Genomic DNA, 19,262 nt, shown 5'->3' on the forward strand with positions numbered 1-19,262 from the left:
CTTGAGTGTTTCCATTGATGGGGCATCCACAACTTCTCTGCGCAACCTGTACCAATGTCTCACCACCACCCTCACTGCAGAATTGTTTCCCTTATAGCTAGTCTGAATCTACCCCCCTTTAGTTTAAAACCATTACCCCTTGTCCTACTGGTACAAGCCCTACTAAAAAGTTTGTCCCTGTCTTTCTTATAAACTCCCTTTAAGTATTGAAAGGCCACAATAAGGTCTCCCCAGAGCCTTCTCTTCTGTGGGCTGAACAACCCCAACTCTCTCAGCCTTTCCTTATAAGAGATGTGTTCCACCTCTCTGAATATTTTTGTGACCCTCCTCTGGACCCACTCTAACAGGTCTATGGGTTTCCTGTGCTGAGGACCTCAGGGCTAGAGTCAGTACTCCAGGTGGGGTCTCATGAATGCAGAGTAGAAGGGAAAATCACCTCCCTCATCCTGCTGGCCACGCTTCTTTTGATGCCGCCCAGGATATGGCTGGCCTTCTGGGCTGCAAGCACACACTGCTAGCTCACATCCAGGTTTTCATCCACCAGTACCCCCAAGTCCTTCTCTGCAGGGCTGCTCTCAACCCCTTCAACCCCTAGCCTGTATTGATAGCAGGAGTTGCCCTGACCCAGGTGCAGGATGTTGCACTTGGCCTTGTTGAACCTCATGAGGTTCACAAGGGCCCACTTCTCAAGCTGTTATATATATATTTTGTTAGGGAGAGCAAAGAGAATGATGTAGCATAAAAATAAAGCCAGTGTAGAGTTCCAAATGCAGGAAAAATATTATAATACCTTAAATACTATTATCCACTCATGAAAGGCAGAAAAAGATCAGCACCATGTTCTTAAACTAAGGAGTCCCAATAATTTTATCAGGTAAAACTAGAATTTTAAATATTCATTAGAAATTGTCATCTCTCTGGGGAAAAAAAACAGCAACCAAACCACTACAATGATGAGAAGTTAGGCAATTACAACTCTGAGACTAAAAGGTGCTGTGAAGGGAAGGCTTAAGAGTTTGGGAACTTCAGACATGCTGAGCAGCAAACCACAGTCCCACTCCCACCAGATGTCCATTTCTCCAACAGCAGAACTATGCTAGGCAGATCTGTCTCAAGTCACTCATTCCCACCCCCCCACACTATCAGGAAAAGCCTTTGTGCAGCTGGTCAATATACAGAAAGAGCAAACTGAGATGGCTGGGAGGTGTGGGCGACTTCTATGTTTTAGCTGTACTGATTTTGTATTTAGCAGGTGGAACAACCAAACTAGCTCCCCAATGCATTTCCCCAAACAGCTACACAAAACAGAGGTCAGTGCAGGGACAGGAACAAGCAGCCCCGCTTAACGTGATACATCCAAGGAATAAAAGCTGCTCCACTGATGCTGACTCACCTACACACAATCTCCTTGAGTTACAAAGGTTTTGGCATCTGCAGCATCAGGTGATGTGAGCTCATGATGGACAGCAATGTGCCTACATAATCAACCAACAACCTGGAAGCTGGCTTTCAAAGCAGACCCATTTTTCCTCTTTTCCCATCAATGCGGTGTGAGCTGAAATCACAAGCTGCCTCTCCGGTCTCTGGCCAAAAATGTACCAGCTCACTACCAGGTAACCTAGACCCCAACAGCTGGCACTTCCACAGCCAGCTTCAACGCCTTGCTGCTGCCACTGTGCCACACACCCACAGTCCTCAGACTCCCAAATGTGTCCCAGACCTGAAGAAACATGCACACCTGTGTGCAGCAGTGACGGCACTTCTTTTTTCTGGAGACAGTAATGCCAGGAGAATGTGCCCAGTGCTCAGCAGAGATATCCTGGGTTTCCTTAAAGACCAGGCAAGGTTAAAGATGACAAACAACATTTATTCCGTGAAATCTTAAGGTTGATGAAATGTTTGTTTTGATATATGGTGCTATCACTGACAAACACCTATAAATCTGAACAGTTCTATGACTGCACAGTTCCCCAGGACTTCAAAAGGTGGCCTGAGCTAGTGGCTGTCACTGCTCTGCCCCAGAGAGGAGCTTCCAGCTCAGCCCCTATGTTCATGCATCCAGCCTTGGTGAGGCACTTGAAACTTCTCAGTTTAGCACCAGAGGAATGAGGAACTGCTCTACCTCCACCACATGGCATCAGTTCTAGCCATATCCACCTTTCCTTGCCAGAAGCCATCTCAATCAGTTATAAGCGCAGAGTGCAATGTTTCACATAGCTTTGCAGATCACAGGTTTTTGTCGCCACCATTCAACAATTATGACTGTCTTTTCAATTACGGCTTTTTATAAAGACAGAACATGATACATTAGTACATCAAATCTGAGATTGGAGCAATTTCCCCCCTACACACAAGTTATTAGATGCAGAAGTACTGTGGCACATCAAGAGATGGAATACAGACCTGAGGCAGTAAGGACAACCTCACACCTGACTATTCAAATCTAATTGTTAAGATGTTCATTAAGGGAATTACAGATTTATTTCAAAAGGAAATAGCTGGAAACAGTCTAACAGAAGCCACTACTTCCTATAAAACCCTTTCTTTCCAATAAGGATGCAGCAGTTGCTGGGAGAACACCATCTTAAAGACCTACAGTAGTCTCAGTGTCTAACAAAACAGCGACCTGTTAAAGGAAAAATCATTTACTGTTCCAACACCATGTAAAAACAAGCATTCCGATACAGGAATTTTATATCTTTTTTCCTCATGTGCTCATGACACATCAGGACAAATCTACACTCTTTAATTTTGCAGCAATGTTCTTTACTGGTACGGCAAAGTTTATTCTGGCTCACACAGTCCACAGCTACTGAAAACATCTGTGCCCACATAGAAAAGTGGTGTGAGACACAGTCAGTGAGAAAGAGAAATGTACTCAGCTATGTCTGTGGCATTTTCTGTTTCAAGCTGCAAAAAGACACTTGGTAGTTTGATTTTTGTCTTGCATAGAATAAAACTAAGCCAAGTTTCACTGTGCAGCTGAAGTTGCGAAGAGCCTGTTCCGGGAACTTGCTGACAAACAGCAACCTCTTAGCTTCCTAAAGCTCAAATGAATTTAACACTGATCATGCATTTATCTGTTCTTCAAAAAAATCCAGAAAACATCTTGGTACTGGTGCTTAGCACTTTCCTTTGGTCTCACAGCACCCCTGTGAGAAGCACTGTGAAATAGCCAGATGTCCTCCAAATGCTCAACCAAACTAAATGTCAGTCCAGGTTTCCATAAAGTCCTAACGCTGGGTCAAAAACGTCACATGCACAACAGAAAGCCACGAACTGGCACAATCTATTGAGATACACATTTTTTTTCAGTTTTCAAATGGTAATTTTCTACAGCGGATTTCATGTCAAATCAGATACCATATTCTTTCTAAAGCCAAAATAAATGCTATGACATGTGCCCCAGCTGACTTAATGGAAATATTTTTATCTGCTCGCACCTAATCTGTATCTAATTGATATTGCCAGGTAATGAAGTAGACACACATTCAGTATAAGTGGGCAAGGAGTGAAGGACTCTCATGTTGTTAAAATCACTGACTTGCTATATAATATAATCAGACAGGGAATTTATTCAGATTAAGAGACTGCAGTTCAATCACATTTCTTTCAGCTGTACAGGAAACAGTCTCAAAGAGTGCAATTAATCATCTTTCTGCTGGCCTATGTCAAGGGCCATGTAGAGAAAGAAAGAGAGTTATGAAGGACTGTGATCAAAGGACTACTTTTAGCTACACACAGATATTTCAGTATAAACCAGATGGTACTCCCAAAACCATGTGCTAAACTCTGTAGCTCCATGCTGAAGGTGTAAACAATCACAGGAAAGATAAAATAAGGTCTTACACACTGTAGACATTTTAATTTGCCACTTTCTATTAACTTTAGCATAATAAAAGTTTAACTTACGGAGAACAGGTCAGTGTTCAAACACTTTACACTCCTTGACAGGATGTACAGAAAACAAGAGCAACCTGCTTTTACAGAGCAGAAAGCATTTTCAAAGATCCCACAGCAGGATTTTGAAAAGTACATACCCACAGAAAGGCTGACGTATGGACAGTCATACTCTGTCTGCCACACTGAAAGGCTACTGAAAGTTTTCGAGGCAAGTGGCCTTTATTCTGGGATTTGTAGGTAAGAACACTCCTCTCTTGAAAAAAACATTACAATTTAATCATGAGAAGAAATCTGACATACTGAATAGCACCACTTCAAGACCTCTTCAGACTGCTGTTTTCTTCCTGCTATTCACATCAGACACCCATGCCCCAGTACGCGAGACGCCCTGCACGTAGTGTAGGACACAAGGGCCCCTGCTCCATGCATCTTTCAGCTTATTCTCAGCGTCCTCTCTGCCTTTAAAACAAAACACACAGGCAGCCTCAACCGGTAATAAACTACTTCCAACCTTCTGTGTGAAATTAAATAAGCTCTTTCTCTATACAGCAATCTGTATGCAGTATGTACATCAGAAACTGAGTAAGGCTGATGGTAGGTTCTATGTTTTCATTTTCCTTTGAACATACAAGAAGAAATTATACAAAGATACCATCTTCCTAAATACAGATCAATGCAGCAGGTTAAAACCAACAAACTACCACACAGGAAACAAGAAATTGACAATTCCAATGGCTAACATTAAACGGGCTTCACTTTACAAGTGCATAACCAAGAGTTCTTACATTTCCCTATCTCAGCTTTCACTGAAAACGCACAAAAAATTATTCCAGTTGCTTTCTGGGTTTGTACTAAAGTGACTCACTCAATTTCTGGTGCCTCCTCTTACTGCTCATACTTCTAAAATACCCATCACTACATTATTTTTATTGCCTGTTAAATAGTCTCTCTGGAATACTTCCTGTGCTAGCATAATACATGCTAAAAGGAAATTAAATATGCCTTTTTTTTTTTTTAATTCCAGCAGAACTGATTGCTCTGTCCCTAAGAGGAAGAATAAATTCAGCTTCATTACCCTAGCTAGTGAAGATAGAAAGTACAGGTGCTATACACTGTCATGCCTGAGTGTGCTGAAGGTCCTAGTGACAAGGATGGCTGTTTCCAAGCTCAGGTCCCAAGGAATTCAAAAGATAAAATCCTGCACATCCCCTGCTACAGTCTATCAGTGTTAACAACCATGTAATATTTTTTATTAATATACAAGAAGACAGACAAATCATAAGTTCAGACCACATGCATGAAGGTTTACATTAATACTTAATTGGAAGAGTAATATCGAAGCCTTCCTTTTAGTCCAGTTTTCTCATTAAATCTGTGCTCAGAGTGGCATCAACTGTAAGCATAGATGTGCCTGAAAATTCCTGGCTTGCTTCAAGAAACACCAAACTATATCAGACTAAAGGACAAGCAAGTTCAGTGTCCCATCTCCAAATGCAGCCAACAGGGATACTTCAGGAAGAACAGGAGAACATAAGAAGAAAAGGTATTTCCCCAGCATGCTCTTCTAATTTCTAGGATCTTTCACTCAGCAGTCTTGGGGTAAGGAAGCATACTCATTTTTGATCTCTCAATTCTATTTTCTTGCCTGAATTTGTCTAATGGCTTCCTGAGCTTCTGCAAAGTTTTGACATTCACAAACTCCTATTGCAACAAGTTCCAAAATTTAACTACGTATTGTGCAAAATGGTACCTGCTTTGCTTGCTTTGAGCCCCAGAGGAATTAATTTGACACACCCCTAATTCTCGTGTTCCAACTGACTCTTTCACGATTCACCTTCGCCTATTCACTTCTTCCTTCTTCACCTGTGACATTCCTGATTACTTCAGACTCCTGTAAGATTTCCAAATCAATCACCTTAACAGTCTGAAAGGCAACAATGTCTTCAAGAGTCCCCTCCACAGCCACCATTCCTTGTTCCCCAGATCATCCCCAGTGCTCTCCTCTGTACTGTTTCTAGATCCACTGTATATGTTCCACAATGGGGAGAATGAGACCAGAACTACATACAGTATTCGGGGTACCGGGAATATGATGGCACAATAATGTTTTCTCTTTTGTTCTATCTTTTGTAATCATGTCCAATGTTGAATCTGCTCACTTGATATGACATTCTTATAGCTATCCACATCTACTGAAAACCTAACCTCCTTCTGAATCACAATCAGCAGAGACCCAATCCCCATGTATGTGTAATTAGCAGTTTTTCTCTACGCACATCTGATTTGATTTTTCAACTGTGAATTTCATCTGCAATTTTATCATCCTGCCACTCAGTGTATCATGATACACTTTTCCAGCTTTCTGCTGTCAGCTTTCATTTTTACTGTCCTAGATAAGCTATTATGATTAGAGCACTATGCAGCATTCGTTACAGTTTCATGAAACCAGACATTTGGGTGTCAGTACAAAAAGAGGAAGCCAGATGCAGCGACCTCCTCACAACCAGAAATTCTGCACAACAAAGCAATGATATACCCCACCACTTTCAAGGGCCACAATGAGATTTTCTGGTAGCTGAAGTACTACAGTGTCACACTCCCTCACCACCCAGGACCAGCATTTGGATACTACCCTACCCTCACCGGTTCTCACAAGTTGACGGTCTGAGCCTGTTCCCTTCATCCCCAAAGGAGGAAGAGGTAACCATTTCTCCCCAGACAGAACAAATGTCTGGGTCTAGAAAAACGAGGGCACATCCACATGGGACTAGAAGGGGGCCAGGGCACATATTCTCCCCGCTGGCTGTGAGTGTCCTCTTCCCGGAGCCAATGCTTGCTGTCGCCAGCAGAAGCAGCCAAGGCAGGTTTATAGAAAGCCTCTCCCCAGAACAGAGCCGGTGGGCATGCAGCGGTGGCCTAGTTAGCAGCAGCAGCAGACGAGAGCGTGGCCATGCCCCAAACTGGTGCTTGGGTTTGATCTGGTGACCTTTGTATCTTTTCATAGCACGTTCACTATAGCTATACTTCTCTAGCACCAAAATGAGCTGTAGCGACACAAGCGTTTATTTTCCTTTATTTTTAACCAGGATGTGAACTGGGGAGCACTCAAAACTTTCTCCAACTCTCAAGAGTTTTGGGAAAACAAAAGCGCCGGTATCACCGCGGCTGTTAGCCCTAACAGAGCAGGAGCCAAGGGCAGCTCCAGCCACCCGGCCTCCCCGCGGTGTCTCGGTCACCACGGACGCCCTGCCCGCCCAGCCCCGGCGCCCAGGCGAAGGGACGGGGGGACCGGCTGCCCGGGGACACCAGGCAAGCCTGACGTGGGCAGCCCCGGCCCCACGCCGCGGCCCGGCTCCCCCCGCGCCCCGGGCACGGCCCCGTTCCGCGCCGCCGCCCGGCCTCTACCGCGGGGCCCGGCCGGCCGCCAGCCCGGCGCTGCGGAGCGGGAACGGGAGGGGGGCCCAGCCCCCACAGGCCGCACCGGGCCGGGCCCGGGGGCGCGCCGGCGGCTCCTCACCTTCACCAGCCACATGCCCGTGTTCTGCTTGGCACCGGTGAGGTCCAGCTCGCCCTTCTCGCTCATGGCGGGGCAGGCGGCCGGGCACAGGCGGAGGACGGCGCGAGCGGGCGGCGCACGCGGGCAGCTCTTCCGGCTCCCGCGGCCGGCGGACCCGCCCGGCAACGCACAGCCGGCAGACGGGGGCCCGCGGCGGACAAACCTCCGCTGATGGAGCACGGCGAGGGAGGGGCGAGACGGCGGGCCCCGCTACGTTTCGGCCGCAGGTTCGAGTCCCCGCCCCGCCTCCGGCAAGGGGGAGCCGTGTGACATGGCGGCCACGAAAGGTTATTTTCACCCTGTACGGGAAGGGTTACCGCGGCGGGATGCTGGGCAACGGCAGCAGCGTGCCAAATGATCGAGAGAAACTGAGAGGGGCAGCCTGGAGGGAGGAGACGCCCCCAAGACGATGCTTCCCCCTGCGGGCGCGGGGGGGTGGGCTCAGGGGAGAGAGGTCGGAGCAGCACAGTATGCCCCAACAGTCAGAAAAAAAGAGCAGGTCAGTCGTTTACCATGGATAGAAAGGGAAGGATTAGGCTTAGCTTTCTGCAAAGGGAATTCAGGGTGAGGTGCTGGAACAGGCTGTCCGATAGTGGGATGCTGTCTCCAACGCTGGAAATGTCTTAAGTCGGGAGAGAGGAAGCATCTGCCAGTTCTGCTTTGAGACGGGGCTGTTGGGCATAGATAACCTCTCTGTGTCTCTATTTTATGGCTCAGACCCTATTGCTGGCGAAGTTTTCCTAATGCCTGGACTGTCTCCCTTGTGGCAGTTTAAGCTCATTATTTCTTTTCTACCCGCTGTGGACATGGAAAGTGTTTTGTTGCTTTCATCTCTGCAGTTTTACTTTATACCTTCATTGAGGTGTATCCCTTTGGTTTGCCTCCCCTTATACTAAACAGCCTTGTTCATTCAGTTTTGTCTCACAGGTCATATATTCTAGACCCCTGGCCATGCTTGTTGCTCTCTGGATTCTCCCCGCTACTGGTTTGCAACCTCCTTGAAGTCTGGTTGTCCAACAGTGAAGGTCATACTCCGTCTGAGACCACACCAGCAGCAAGCAGAGAATCTCTATGGTACGGTATGCAAGACACTGCTCATCTGGCTTGCAGAAAACGATCTCAGTATTACATCTCAGGATAGCCTGCCTTTCTAATTATAGGCAAGCATCTAGGTAACCAAGGAGGGCAATGCTTTCATGCATATCTGAAGCAATAACAGCTATCATTGAACTATTCTGATTAGGATTAATTAAATTTAAAAAATACTTTTGTTCTTACATCAGAACCATACTTGTCTGCAGATCTCAGCTGAGAGGGTGGATGAGACTTATCCTGTTAGCTTTCACTAAAAATTCAGATTTCATTAAGACAAGCTTTCACAGATACACCAGAGGCATCTCCTCAAATGGTAACAAAAACCGAAGCAGATGCATTGCAACTGTGGTAGAAATAGCCACCATTTGTGGGACTATGTGACCCCCAAATATTATGGGTCTAAGACCCTTAGTTTTTTTCACTGGGGAAAAGGGTGGATCTACTCAAATGCCATCACTTTACAGTTTGCTTTTGGGTTTTACTCCACTGATTGCCTGTGCAGTACATAGGACAGTTTGTTCCTGAGGTCTCTGAGAACAAGACAGTGGATTCTCTCTATGAGAAACCCAGAGGCACTGCTGGATATCCAAGAAAGTATGGGTGCAGCCATATCCCACCTGACTGTCTGTACCCAGCCCTGTCCTCCAGCATAACTCCAAGAAACACTGCACCCTCACCTGCAACCAAAAGCTCTCAGGCCATTTATCAGGATACGTGCTGTTCCCCACCCTGCTATAAAACAACAAAGGCAATGGATCTGGCAGAAATGAGCTCAGAGATAACGATTTTCCTAGAATCACAGAAGTACAGAATGGTTTGGTGTAGAGAAATGAAGGCAGTGGGTTGATTAGCATTGATAATATGCAGCTGTGGCCTTGCTGGGAAGGCAGTGGCTTGATTGACATGGATGATGGGCAGCTGTAGCTCATTCCCACTAAGTAGTTAAATAGCCCTAAGGATGGTGGGAGTGGGGGCTGGATGGAGGTAGAGTGGTGTGGTTTCTGGAGCAAGGAGAAACAGCGTAGACAGTAGAATCTGACTGATGGTAAAAGCCTTGTTGCAGCCTACTGGTTTGTGCTGCAGCTTGGGGTTGGAAGGGACCTTTAAAGATCGCCTAGTCCAACCACCCTGCAATGGGCAGGGATACCTTCACCTAACTGGGTTGCTCAAAGACACATTTAACCTGGCCTTGAACACTTCCAATGAAGTTGGAAGACCAACTTCTCTGGTCAACTTGTGTCAGCGTCTCATCACCCTCATCATAAATTTCTTCCTGATATCCAATATAAACCTACCCTCTTTCATAACCATTGCCCCTTATCCTGTCGCTACAGGCTCTGGGTAAGAAGTCTTTCTCCATCTTTCTTGTAACTCCTCTTTATATGTTGAAATGCCACAATGAAGTCTCCCTGGAGCTTTCTCTTCAGGCTGAACAACCCTGACTCTCAGCCTTTCCTTGTAGGAGAGGTGCTCCATCCCTCTGACCATTTTTGAGTCCCTTCTCTGGACCTGCTGTAACAGCTGCATGTCTGTCTTGTGCTGGGGACCCCAGAGCTTGGACACAGTACTCCAGGTGGGGTCTCACATTTTCCTCTAGGATAAACACCAAATTAATGATCAAGTTGTCCCTCTGCCACCACTCCCAGCTCAGTCTGCACGCTCAGATCACACCCACGGCCACTTTTAAAAAAGAAAAAAGCATCAGAATGGATGTTTCAAACAGAAGTGACATCTTCAGTGAGGCTGCATCGCAGCAGGTTTAGATGAGTCTGCGCCGCGATGTGCAGGCAATGGAAGGAGAGGAGCTCTGCTTGCAAGTGGCCTGGCTGCAGGTGACAGCAGCATGGCTGACTACCTCGGAACTCCTTAGAGAAAGAACCCACAAGGAACCATTGCTCCTATTGCAGGTGTAAATGACAACAGCAAAAACCTCTCTAAAAACCTGGCAATTGGGGTGGCAATTGGAGCTGGCAAGCCAGAGGAGAAAGCAGCCAGGCAGAGATCTCTCATGGCTCCCTCCAGGCAGCCTCTCCAGACCCGTTTCCATGGAAACTGAATTTAAAGGGACAACAAGCAGGAAAAGAGCACATTTTCATTAATTCCTCATTTGAAATCTCAGCATTCTGTTTGCCAGGGAGAAGGTTGTCCCTAAATTTGCCAGGGACATATTTAGTGCCACAGAAGAGGACCTGGGGGCCAGCTGCTGAGCAGCAGAGCTGTGTGTTAATCAACCATTTTATTCTTGCTTGCATGGAAACAGATGCTGTGTCTGAGGAGATAGGTGGCTAAATTCAGACTTACACAACCTTTCTTTCTTCCCCCCAGCCCCTCCTTCCCCCAAATAGGTGAGATGAAGAGGCTGCAGTGTCATCGGTAGCCACACATGGTTTCTCCTCACTCGTTTTAGGAACGGGCTAATTGCTGCAGCCTGATGGTGCTGGTTGAAAACCAACACAGCAGAAGATGAAAAGGCCTGATGCTGTGCTGTTGAAGCTGATGGGAGTTTTGCCATAGGGAACTCTAGTGCCTCCCTCAAAGCCAGGGGAGGATGTAAGTTGTGCTCCTGGGAGCTAGTAGTTGTCCCATGCAAGATGTCAGTGATGGACACTTATGGTAGGTCAACCCTGGATAGGTGCCAGGTGCCCACCAAAGCGGCTCTACCGCTGCCCTCCTCAGCTGGGCAGGGAGAGAAAATGTAACGCAAGGCCGGTGGGTCGAGGTGAGGGCAGGGAGAGATCGCTCGGCAGTGACCCTCACGGGCAGGGCAGGGCTCCGCTTGGGGACATTAGCTTAATTTGTTAGCAATCACATCAGAGCAGGATAATGAGAAATGAAACCAAACCTTAAACCACCTTCCCCCCACCCCTCCCTTGTCCCCGGGCCCAACTTCACCCCCGCTCTCTCTCCCCGCTCCCAGCAGCGCCGGGGCCGGGCATGTGGCTGGGGTCAGTCCCTCACACGCTGCCTCTGCCGCTCCTTCCCCTCAGGGCGGCTCCTCACAGCCCTCCCCTGCCCCAGCCGGGTCCCCCCACGGGTGCCGTCCCTCAGGCACAGCCGGCTCCAGCCCGGGTCCCCCCGGGGTCCCCAGCCCCGCCAGCAAACCTGCCCCAGCCCGGGCTCCTCTCCCCGCGGGGCCCCCTGCCAGGAGCTGCTCCGGCGTGGGCTGCCCACGGGTCACAGCCTCCCTCGGGCACCCACCTGCTCCGGCGTGGGGCCTCCAGGGGCTGCCGGTGGGGATCTGCTCCTCCGTGGGCCTCCCCGGGCTGAGGGGGACAGCCTGCCTCAGCGTGGGCTTCACCGCGGGCTGGGGGGAACCTCTGCTCCGGGCCTGGAGCCCCCTGCCCCTCCTGCACTGCCGTGGCGGCTGCGGGGCGGTTGCTCTCACCTGCTCTCACTCCTCTCTTCCAGCTACTGTTCCTAGCAGGTTTTCCCCCTTCCTAAATAAGTTATTACAGAGGCACTACCACCATCACTGATGGGCTCAGCCTTGGCCAGCGACTGGTCCATTGTGGAGCCGGCTGGCACTGGCTCTGTCGGACAAGGGGGAAGCTTCTGGCATCTTCTCACAGAAGCCACCCCTGTAGCCCCCCCTGCTACCAACACCTTGCCACGCAAACCCAATACAACACTATTGGACAAGTTTCAATGAAAACACTTCTTAAAAATTAAATAGAGTTTTAGGGGAAAAAGATCTACTGCCGAAGTGTATTGCACATGAAAGTGCTCAAACCACTCAGCTGTATCTTCTGTGGGGAAAATCCTCATTATTGTTGGGTAGCACTAAATACACCGTGACACCTGGGAAGCCTGTTCATCTCCTGACACAGTGTGCACATTGCCCCAAGGGTGCCCACGGGGACGCACGTGCGGGGCACTGCTTCCTAACGTGCTGGCTCCCGCTGGAGGGAAGAGAGCTGGGCATGCAGGCAGAGAGCTGGCCAGCGAGCCTGGAAGGCCACATGCTTTCTTTCCCTGAGCCCCAAGTAATAGCACCAAACAGAGGAGCTCCCCCAGGACAGCTCTTGAAGATGTCAGGATTCTTTTGCCTCAGCCTCATTGGTTTTAGTTGCAAGATGATTCAACATAGTCCTTATTCCCTGACTGGCAAGAAGAAGTAACAGGATAATGTTGTTTTAGAAACATCAGAGGTCTTGATGAAAACGAGATTTTTTTCTGTATTTTTCCTGGTGGGGAGAAACCCCTGGAGAAGTGAAGTAAGCTGTGTTAGAAAGGAAATAAAAAGAGCACATGATAATTAGTGTATTATGAGCTAATACAACACAGAGGTCTGTATTGCTCTCTGTGCAGATGTCCCCAGACCTTTCACATGGGTAAAGTAGCAGGTGACAAACAGTTTTCATACACTAGATCAAACAAATCAGCTATGATCACACTAAACTGCAAGCACTGACATATTAAGCAAATTGATGCCAACTTGTGTTTCAGTTTATAAGCAAGGCAGAGTGCATACATGGAATTTTAAGAGAGGAAAAAAATTTCCTTACTCTGGTGCATGACATCAGAGAAGATCATTGGTTTGAGGGACAGTAAAATAGAATCACAACCACCTCTGGCTCCTTTTCACTGCTTTGCCAGCCATGAGTTTGCAGACCCCCTGTCCTGTGACTTTCTGCGTGGTGGACAAGGAGAAGTGTGTATCTGGCACAAGGCAAGGAGGAGAGGGACTGCAGCTCCTGGCTATGGTCCTGTGAAATCACATTAAGCACATGAAAGCCCCTTCCTACCCAAACTGCTGCAGCAACTTTGCCACTCTGGGACGCACACTCCAGATGTGTCACAGGCGTCCAACCATGGGCTCTCCCTGCAGGATAAACCGTGCCACTGGGACACGGGCTCCCCAGCTTCCTGTGAAAGACATTGGGGCATGGCCAGCAAGCCCCCATCCCATCACAATGCTTATGTAGCTGGGGACACATAGGGGTGGGAAGAGTTTGAGAGAAGCCACAAGGCTTCCTAGGTCATGCTGGCCATCTGGCTGGCCCAACAACTGGGCAGCCCTAAAAGCCAGGGGCCTTGAACTCCCTATGGCCAGATGTGGTTTCACTACCTCACAGCCCAGAGGCTTCGATACCTAAGACCAAAGCGTTCACTTAGATTTATGCAGGTGGAAGACCTCATTTTGGTGATTTCTCGCTCCTCCTCGTGGTAGATCTCCTCGGGGAATGACTGGAGGACCCTTCTTCTTTTCTGGCTGATGATGCTGAACATGTTGCAGGGCTACTGCCTCCTTGAGTCACACTTCATGTTTGATGGGGAGCCCTTGGCATCTACAAGTGATTCCTGGTAGGTTTAGCATGTTTCCTCATCTATTGGTTCCCAGGTTTCCAAAAGGCGTTTCACTGGGAAATAGTAATGCCCCAGAAACCTGGTTTCACCTCTCCTTTTCTCTGTAGATGGGGTGACAGAAGTGCTGAAGAAGCTCAGTGCTGCTCACATCTGGGTGCTCCCTGAGTTCAGCTGTGTACACAGGAGCTGTGTGGTGCCTCCATAGGGTCAAAATATTTGGATCTGGAGGTAGAGTTGAGGTGTGCTGCCGGGCACAAAGGGAAGCTCCTGCAGAAGCTCACTTGGGAGCACTGAGCCAGGAAGGAGACTATTCCACCAACAGCTAATGCTCTGACTTCATTCCTTTCTGTCATCCAACCTTTTCATTAACAAAGTGACATGAGCAGGGCACTTACTTTGGAAGAGGAAAATGAATGGAGTGAGATTGTTACAGAGCTGCTTGTCCTACTCCATTACAAGTACCACACAGCATCAGCAGATCTCCACTGGCCAGTGAGGGTATCTCCTATAGCTTGAATATCTGATTTTTCAGCCAGCAAAGAACCCATGGCTTCACACGTGCGAAGAGTGAATCTCAAAACTACCATTAATGCTTAAAAGTGCCAAAGCAAGCAAATGGTAAACCTTTGCCATCTTCAACTGTGATGCATCATTCTCTTGCCTGGAATGCAGGTGGTCTATGTAACCTGGAAAAAAAGAGAGGAAATAATCTGCAGAGAGGCTAAAAACATCTGGACAGAGCATGATCTGGAATAAGAGAAAATAAAGTCTTATTACTGAAACAGATCATGGGTCATCAAGCTGCATATCTATTTCCTCCAGCAGTAAAGGATTCTCAGTGTGTCTCTTCAAGGCCAAAATATGCGTTGCAGCCGCTGTGTTTTCAGACTGCCTTTGAGCAATACATTAATAACAGACTTGTTCACCCCAAGCTGTTCTGTGTCAGAGAGTGCAAAAGCATCAACCTCACAGCAGAGCCTCCCCATCAGTAAAATGCTAGGCAGTATGAAAAAATTAAACATCACACTTCTGCCTGAAAGCATAACTCAAAAACCCAGCTCTCATCCAAAGGCAATCTTCATTCATTAATTAATCCTTTTTAATTCTTTCTATGTGTTTACAGCTACACATTTTTGTGTATGCTATGAACTGGAGAACACCTAGGTTTTGGGTTAGTGGAACTGCAACTGTGCTTCCAGTTTTACCCTTACCATGTCTTCCATCACATTAACAATATGCACAGAGTTTGTAGGCAGCCTGGCCTCTTGTCTGTTTGGATTTTAACCGTATCAAGGAAGGGAAAAAAAATATAATTGAAAGATGCCACTGAATTTTTTTTTTTTTTAAAAAAAGAGAGTACACTTGTCAAAGAATTTCAGAGATACTTGATCTGAACCTAATTTAGAATAATTTCTTAAAAAGTGACCATAAAATTGACAACATTTCTTTAACTCAAGGTCCCTTTTGCCTCTCTCTGGTATAAAAAAAAGTGTCACAGAACTCTCCAAACTAGCTGGCTGCAACAAGGTCTTCTACCATCTCATACCAACACACTTCTCATGCCAGTCCCTCTGCTGCCTTCTTCTAATCTCGCCCCCTCCAGGGCTCACTCACCCACCCACTCTCTTCTTTCTGCTTCTTCCTTCCCTGTCTTCCTCAGCTGCTCTCTCTTCATTGGCTGCCCAACCCCTTAACAGAACCAGCCACAGCTGCACCTTATCCACATCAGCCAACCCACCGCCCCTGAAGCCAGCCCACAGCTGTATATTATCAATGATAATTAACCCAGCTTCATCCCTCTACAAAAAAGTAGTAGCTAACATTTTTCACCAGTGTTTCTCAAGAATGGGTTTTAAGCATGCAACATTTTTAATCTAGTAGTGTAAAGGTAATATGAGCTCTGAGCAGCTTGTAGCTTTTTAAAGTGCCTTTTCATTGTAGGTAAGTAGATGTGACATAGAACTGAGTGCTACCTGTTCTCCAGTCCTGTACTCCTTTACCTTTTTTCTGGTCCTTAAATTTTTTCTCATGATGTACTACTTCAGCACAAAAGGTCAGTGGTTCGTACAGTCACTCTTCTCCTGGACTTTCCACTAATGATTTGGCGAAGAGCAAGGCATTTTCTGTTCAGCTACCAAAAAAAAAAAAGTAAAATTCCTTTGTGTTACAATTAAACAAATGGGATTATATGGCAGTGATATTGCCATAATTATCCAGGTATCAACAATGCACAATTGCCAAGGTATGTTAATTGATATATAAATTATCTCTTAATGGACTACTGTTTTGCAAAGGGAACTTTCCAGTGACCCTAGGAGAGGACTGTGTGACTAAGCTGAGCTAAAACAATATCAGTGACCAGAAGAACAAATTTAGAAGGCTACTAAAGAAAGCAAGATGCTCGTGTTGTGAAGCCAGCCAGCCTGCTGTATAGGAGTCACACTGTTAGAACACATACAGGACTAGCTGACAACCTCCTGCAGCTGCCCACAGTTGAAAGCATAGGCAGGTATATGCAATTTTGAAATTGTGTATATATAAATGCAATAAAGGCACCTAGTTTGTGGGTGCCACTGCTTCAGAAGTGAATACTGTTACCCTGTGATGCCACATATTTAAGTGTTATGATTAAGGGAAATGAGCCTCATGTATTTGCTTCTAACCTCATATCCCACCCTTGCACCTGCTTGCAGCTCAGTGATGGCAGCACCTCCCAAAAAGCTCTCAGTGAGATAATTAACTGGAGACATCAGTCTGCTTCATTACTGCTGCGAACTACCTGCAGGTTCCCTCCAAAGCCTTTCTACTTAATGGCCTTTACTGCCAGCTCTCTTTTTTCCCTAAGTGCTGGTTGTTGGCACTTCTTTAAAACAGTGCTAATGATCTAATAAATATGATTATAGGAGAGTGGTTTGCCTCCTCATTGCATAAGCCAAAATGCTACTACAAACCAGAGCAAAATACTTCTCTTTGCCACAAAGAAGGGCTTTCCAGCTAAACTGAAATGAATAAACTGGAATGAGTAGAAAGTGTTACAGACCTAAAACTGGATCATATTTTACTGGATTTCTGTTAATGGATGAGGTTAAATAGGGTCTGAAATTTTGCCTTCTAGTTTAGTATGAGTTAAACATGAAAGAACAGAAATGGCATTTCAGTCAGTAGGAGGAAAATAAACAGAAGAGGAACAGAGGGAAACAGCACATAAAACTAGTGAGGACAAGAAGATCTGAGAGAACGTGGGTGCCAAAGGGTGATGAGAGGGGCAGGGATTGCAGCTAAACCTGATGGCCTCATGTAGCTTCATTTTATCTCCTGGCAAACGGCACATGGGGCTAGGGAAAGAAATACAATTATTCTGGAATTAGTTATCATCAGAGACTATTTCCTCACAGTCTGCTTCTTGCTGAAAGCTGCAGGTTTATCACTGAGAACAATTTCTCCTGAAGATTGTTTGGCAGCAGCAGCCCTCAAATCAGCACTTGCAGCTTGCAGGATATATCCACATCCCTCCAGAAGCTCACACCCTGCTTCACATACACTTGTCATTTCTGGAGACCCAATGTGATCAGGAGTTCAGCTCTTTGCTTCATGTGCTCTTAAGAGTGAATCACCGAACCTTTATCTAACCAAGCTGAATGTTAACTTCTTTCTTCAAGTTACCAGAATTAAAAAACATAAACAACAAAAGGCTGCTTCTAACTGCAATGAGATTTCCCTTCAGGGTCCACAGTATTTTCACTAGCTTTGCAAACCTCATCTCATTACTTCTGCCTGCCCTAAGGGTCATGGGATCTTTCCTCCTTTTACCTTCAGGGTTACAGTGCCTCCCATTGCTGTTCGGTGAATTCGAGCTCTTGGCCCTCATCACATTACATAACTGCGCTCCTTTTTAACATGCATAATTGTCCTCACTTAAATAACCTTTCTGATTATTACAGCTTTTTCAAGGCTTTACCATTATTTTCTTCTTCTTATACATGTCACCTTAAAAGCCTTGTCTCTTGTGCAGCTTCAGTGCTACACCTGTCACACAATATTTTCCCTTCGGTATTCCTATTAGCAGAGCATTTGCCTAATCTGCCCTTCCTCAGTTTGACGCTCAGAGCCCCTCAGCAAATTAGCAGCATCTTGCTTTTCTACATTATTATTTGAGAAAGAGTATTCCCCCTCTGCCTGCCTTGCCTTGCCCTGCGGATCTGGCTCATGCCTGCATGGCACATTACTTACTTAGTTCTTAGAGAACAAATGGAACATAATCCTTTCAGGAACACCCCAATATGAGCCACAGCGTGTCTCCTACCTTCAACATGTCTGCATCTAATTTACTGATTTGCTGTTAAAGATTTGCTATTGTTGCTGACTGACTCAGCTGTCTCACAAATAAGCACACAAAAAAAGCTGGCCCCAGCTGAGCTTCTTGCTCATCTCTCCATCCCTGCTGTGCATCCCCAGAACCTCTGATGGCCCCTGGCTACCACTGAACATCCTAACAGTTTTGATCAGGAACTGAGACAGCAATGACTTGAAGCCAGCCGTAGGCTTTATCCTCATTTCTGGTACGTTACAGTAGGCAATAACATCTCCCTAACAGCATGATGGTTAAATTACCTGAACGTACTTTGTTTGCGTGGACATCTTCTGGGGTGAGAGAGAAGGCATCATTCTGGCAGAGCTAGGAAGAAAGAAGTCTGATTTCTCTTCCACTTGTTTCTCTTGCTTGACTGACTTTGAGTGCTTTGGCTAGGACAGGCTTTTCCCCCGTCATTAAATCTGAAATAATACATTACTTTTCAATGTGTAGAGGGTCGAAACTGAAAAAGGGGAAAGAGTTAAGAGTTTTCTCACCATGTGGAGAGGTGAGTGGAAGAGCTGAGATTAAATTTCTGGGACTTCCTTCCTTGCCCTGTTGTTCTCAGTGACATGCTTCTGCTGAAGAAAACCCAGACATAGGAAGTCACTTGCACCTGCCAGCCCATTGTGGGCTTTCTAGGCATACAGAGTCCATCACAGAGAAGAGCCCACTGCTGTACTGGAAGTGTGGACAACACAAAATTGTCGAGATGACTGCTCAATAAAACTCGGGTTTTGAGAATCAAGTCAGGTCATGCTAAGTGTCCTCACATCTCGATGAGCTGTAGGTTTGGCGTGACCTCCATTTTCAGCACTTGTGGGTCAAGGCATTTTCCCTCTTGTAAAATGCTATTGATTGCACCACAATTACGGTTTTGATGAGGGACTCTGAACTGCCTGCTGGAGTAGCAGGTGAACGCACACAGAGAGAAGGAAGCGTAAAAAGAACAGGTAGTAATTTCCTTTGGGCCAGCTATGTACGTATCTGCCACGTTCTGTGCATAACAAAAAGCCAGGATATTAAATCATCCATTGCCTCTGCTGAGTG

The 19,262-nt window shown here is 46.5% G+C and overlaps 1 protein-coding gene across 1 annotated transcript in view; it reads right to left on the reverse strand.

Annotated features, from left to right (window-relative positions):
• GTF2F2 (general transcription factor IIF subunit 2) overlaps positions 1-7,585 on the reverse strand; it is an 87,900-nt gene extending 80,315 nt beyond the window's left edge. The window contains exon 1 of the mRNA XM_040583944.1: positions 7,421-7,585. Within this exon, the coding sequence (XP_040439878.1) occupies positions 7,421-7,486 (66 nt within the window). The 5' untranslated portion in view covers positions 7,487-7,585. The remainder of the gene's footprint in view (positions 1-7,420) is intronic.
• Between the last annotated feature and the right edge of the window lie 11,677 nt (positions 7,586-19,262).

This window comes from Falco naumanni, chromosome 2 (assembly GCF_017639655.2).
Source record: "Falco naumanni isolate bFalNau1 chromosome 2, bFalNau1.pat, whole genome shotgun sequence".
NCBI lineage: Eukaryota > Metazoa > Chordata > Aves > Falconiformes > Falconidae > Falco > Falco naumanni.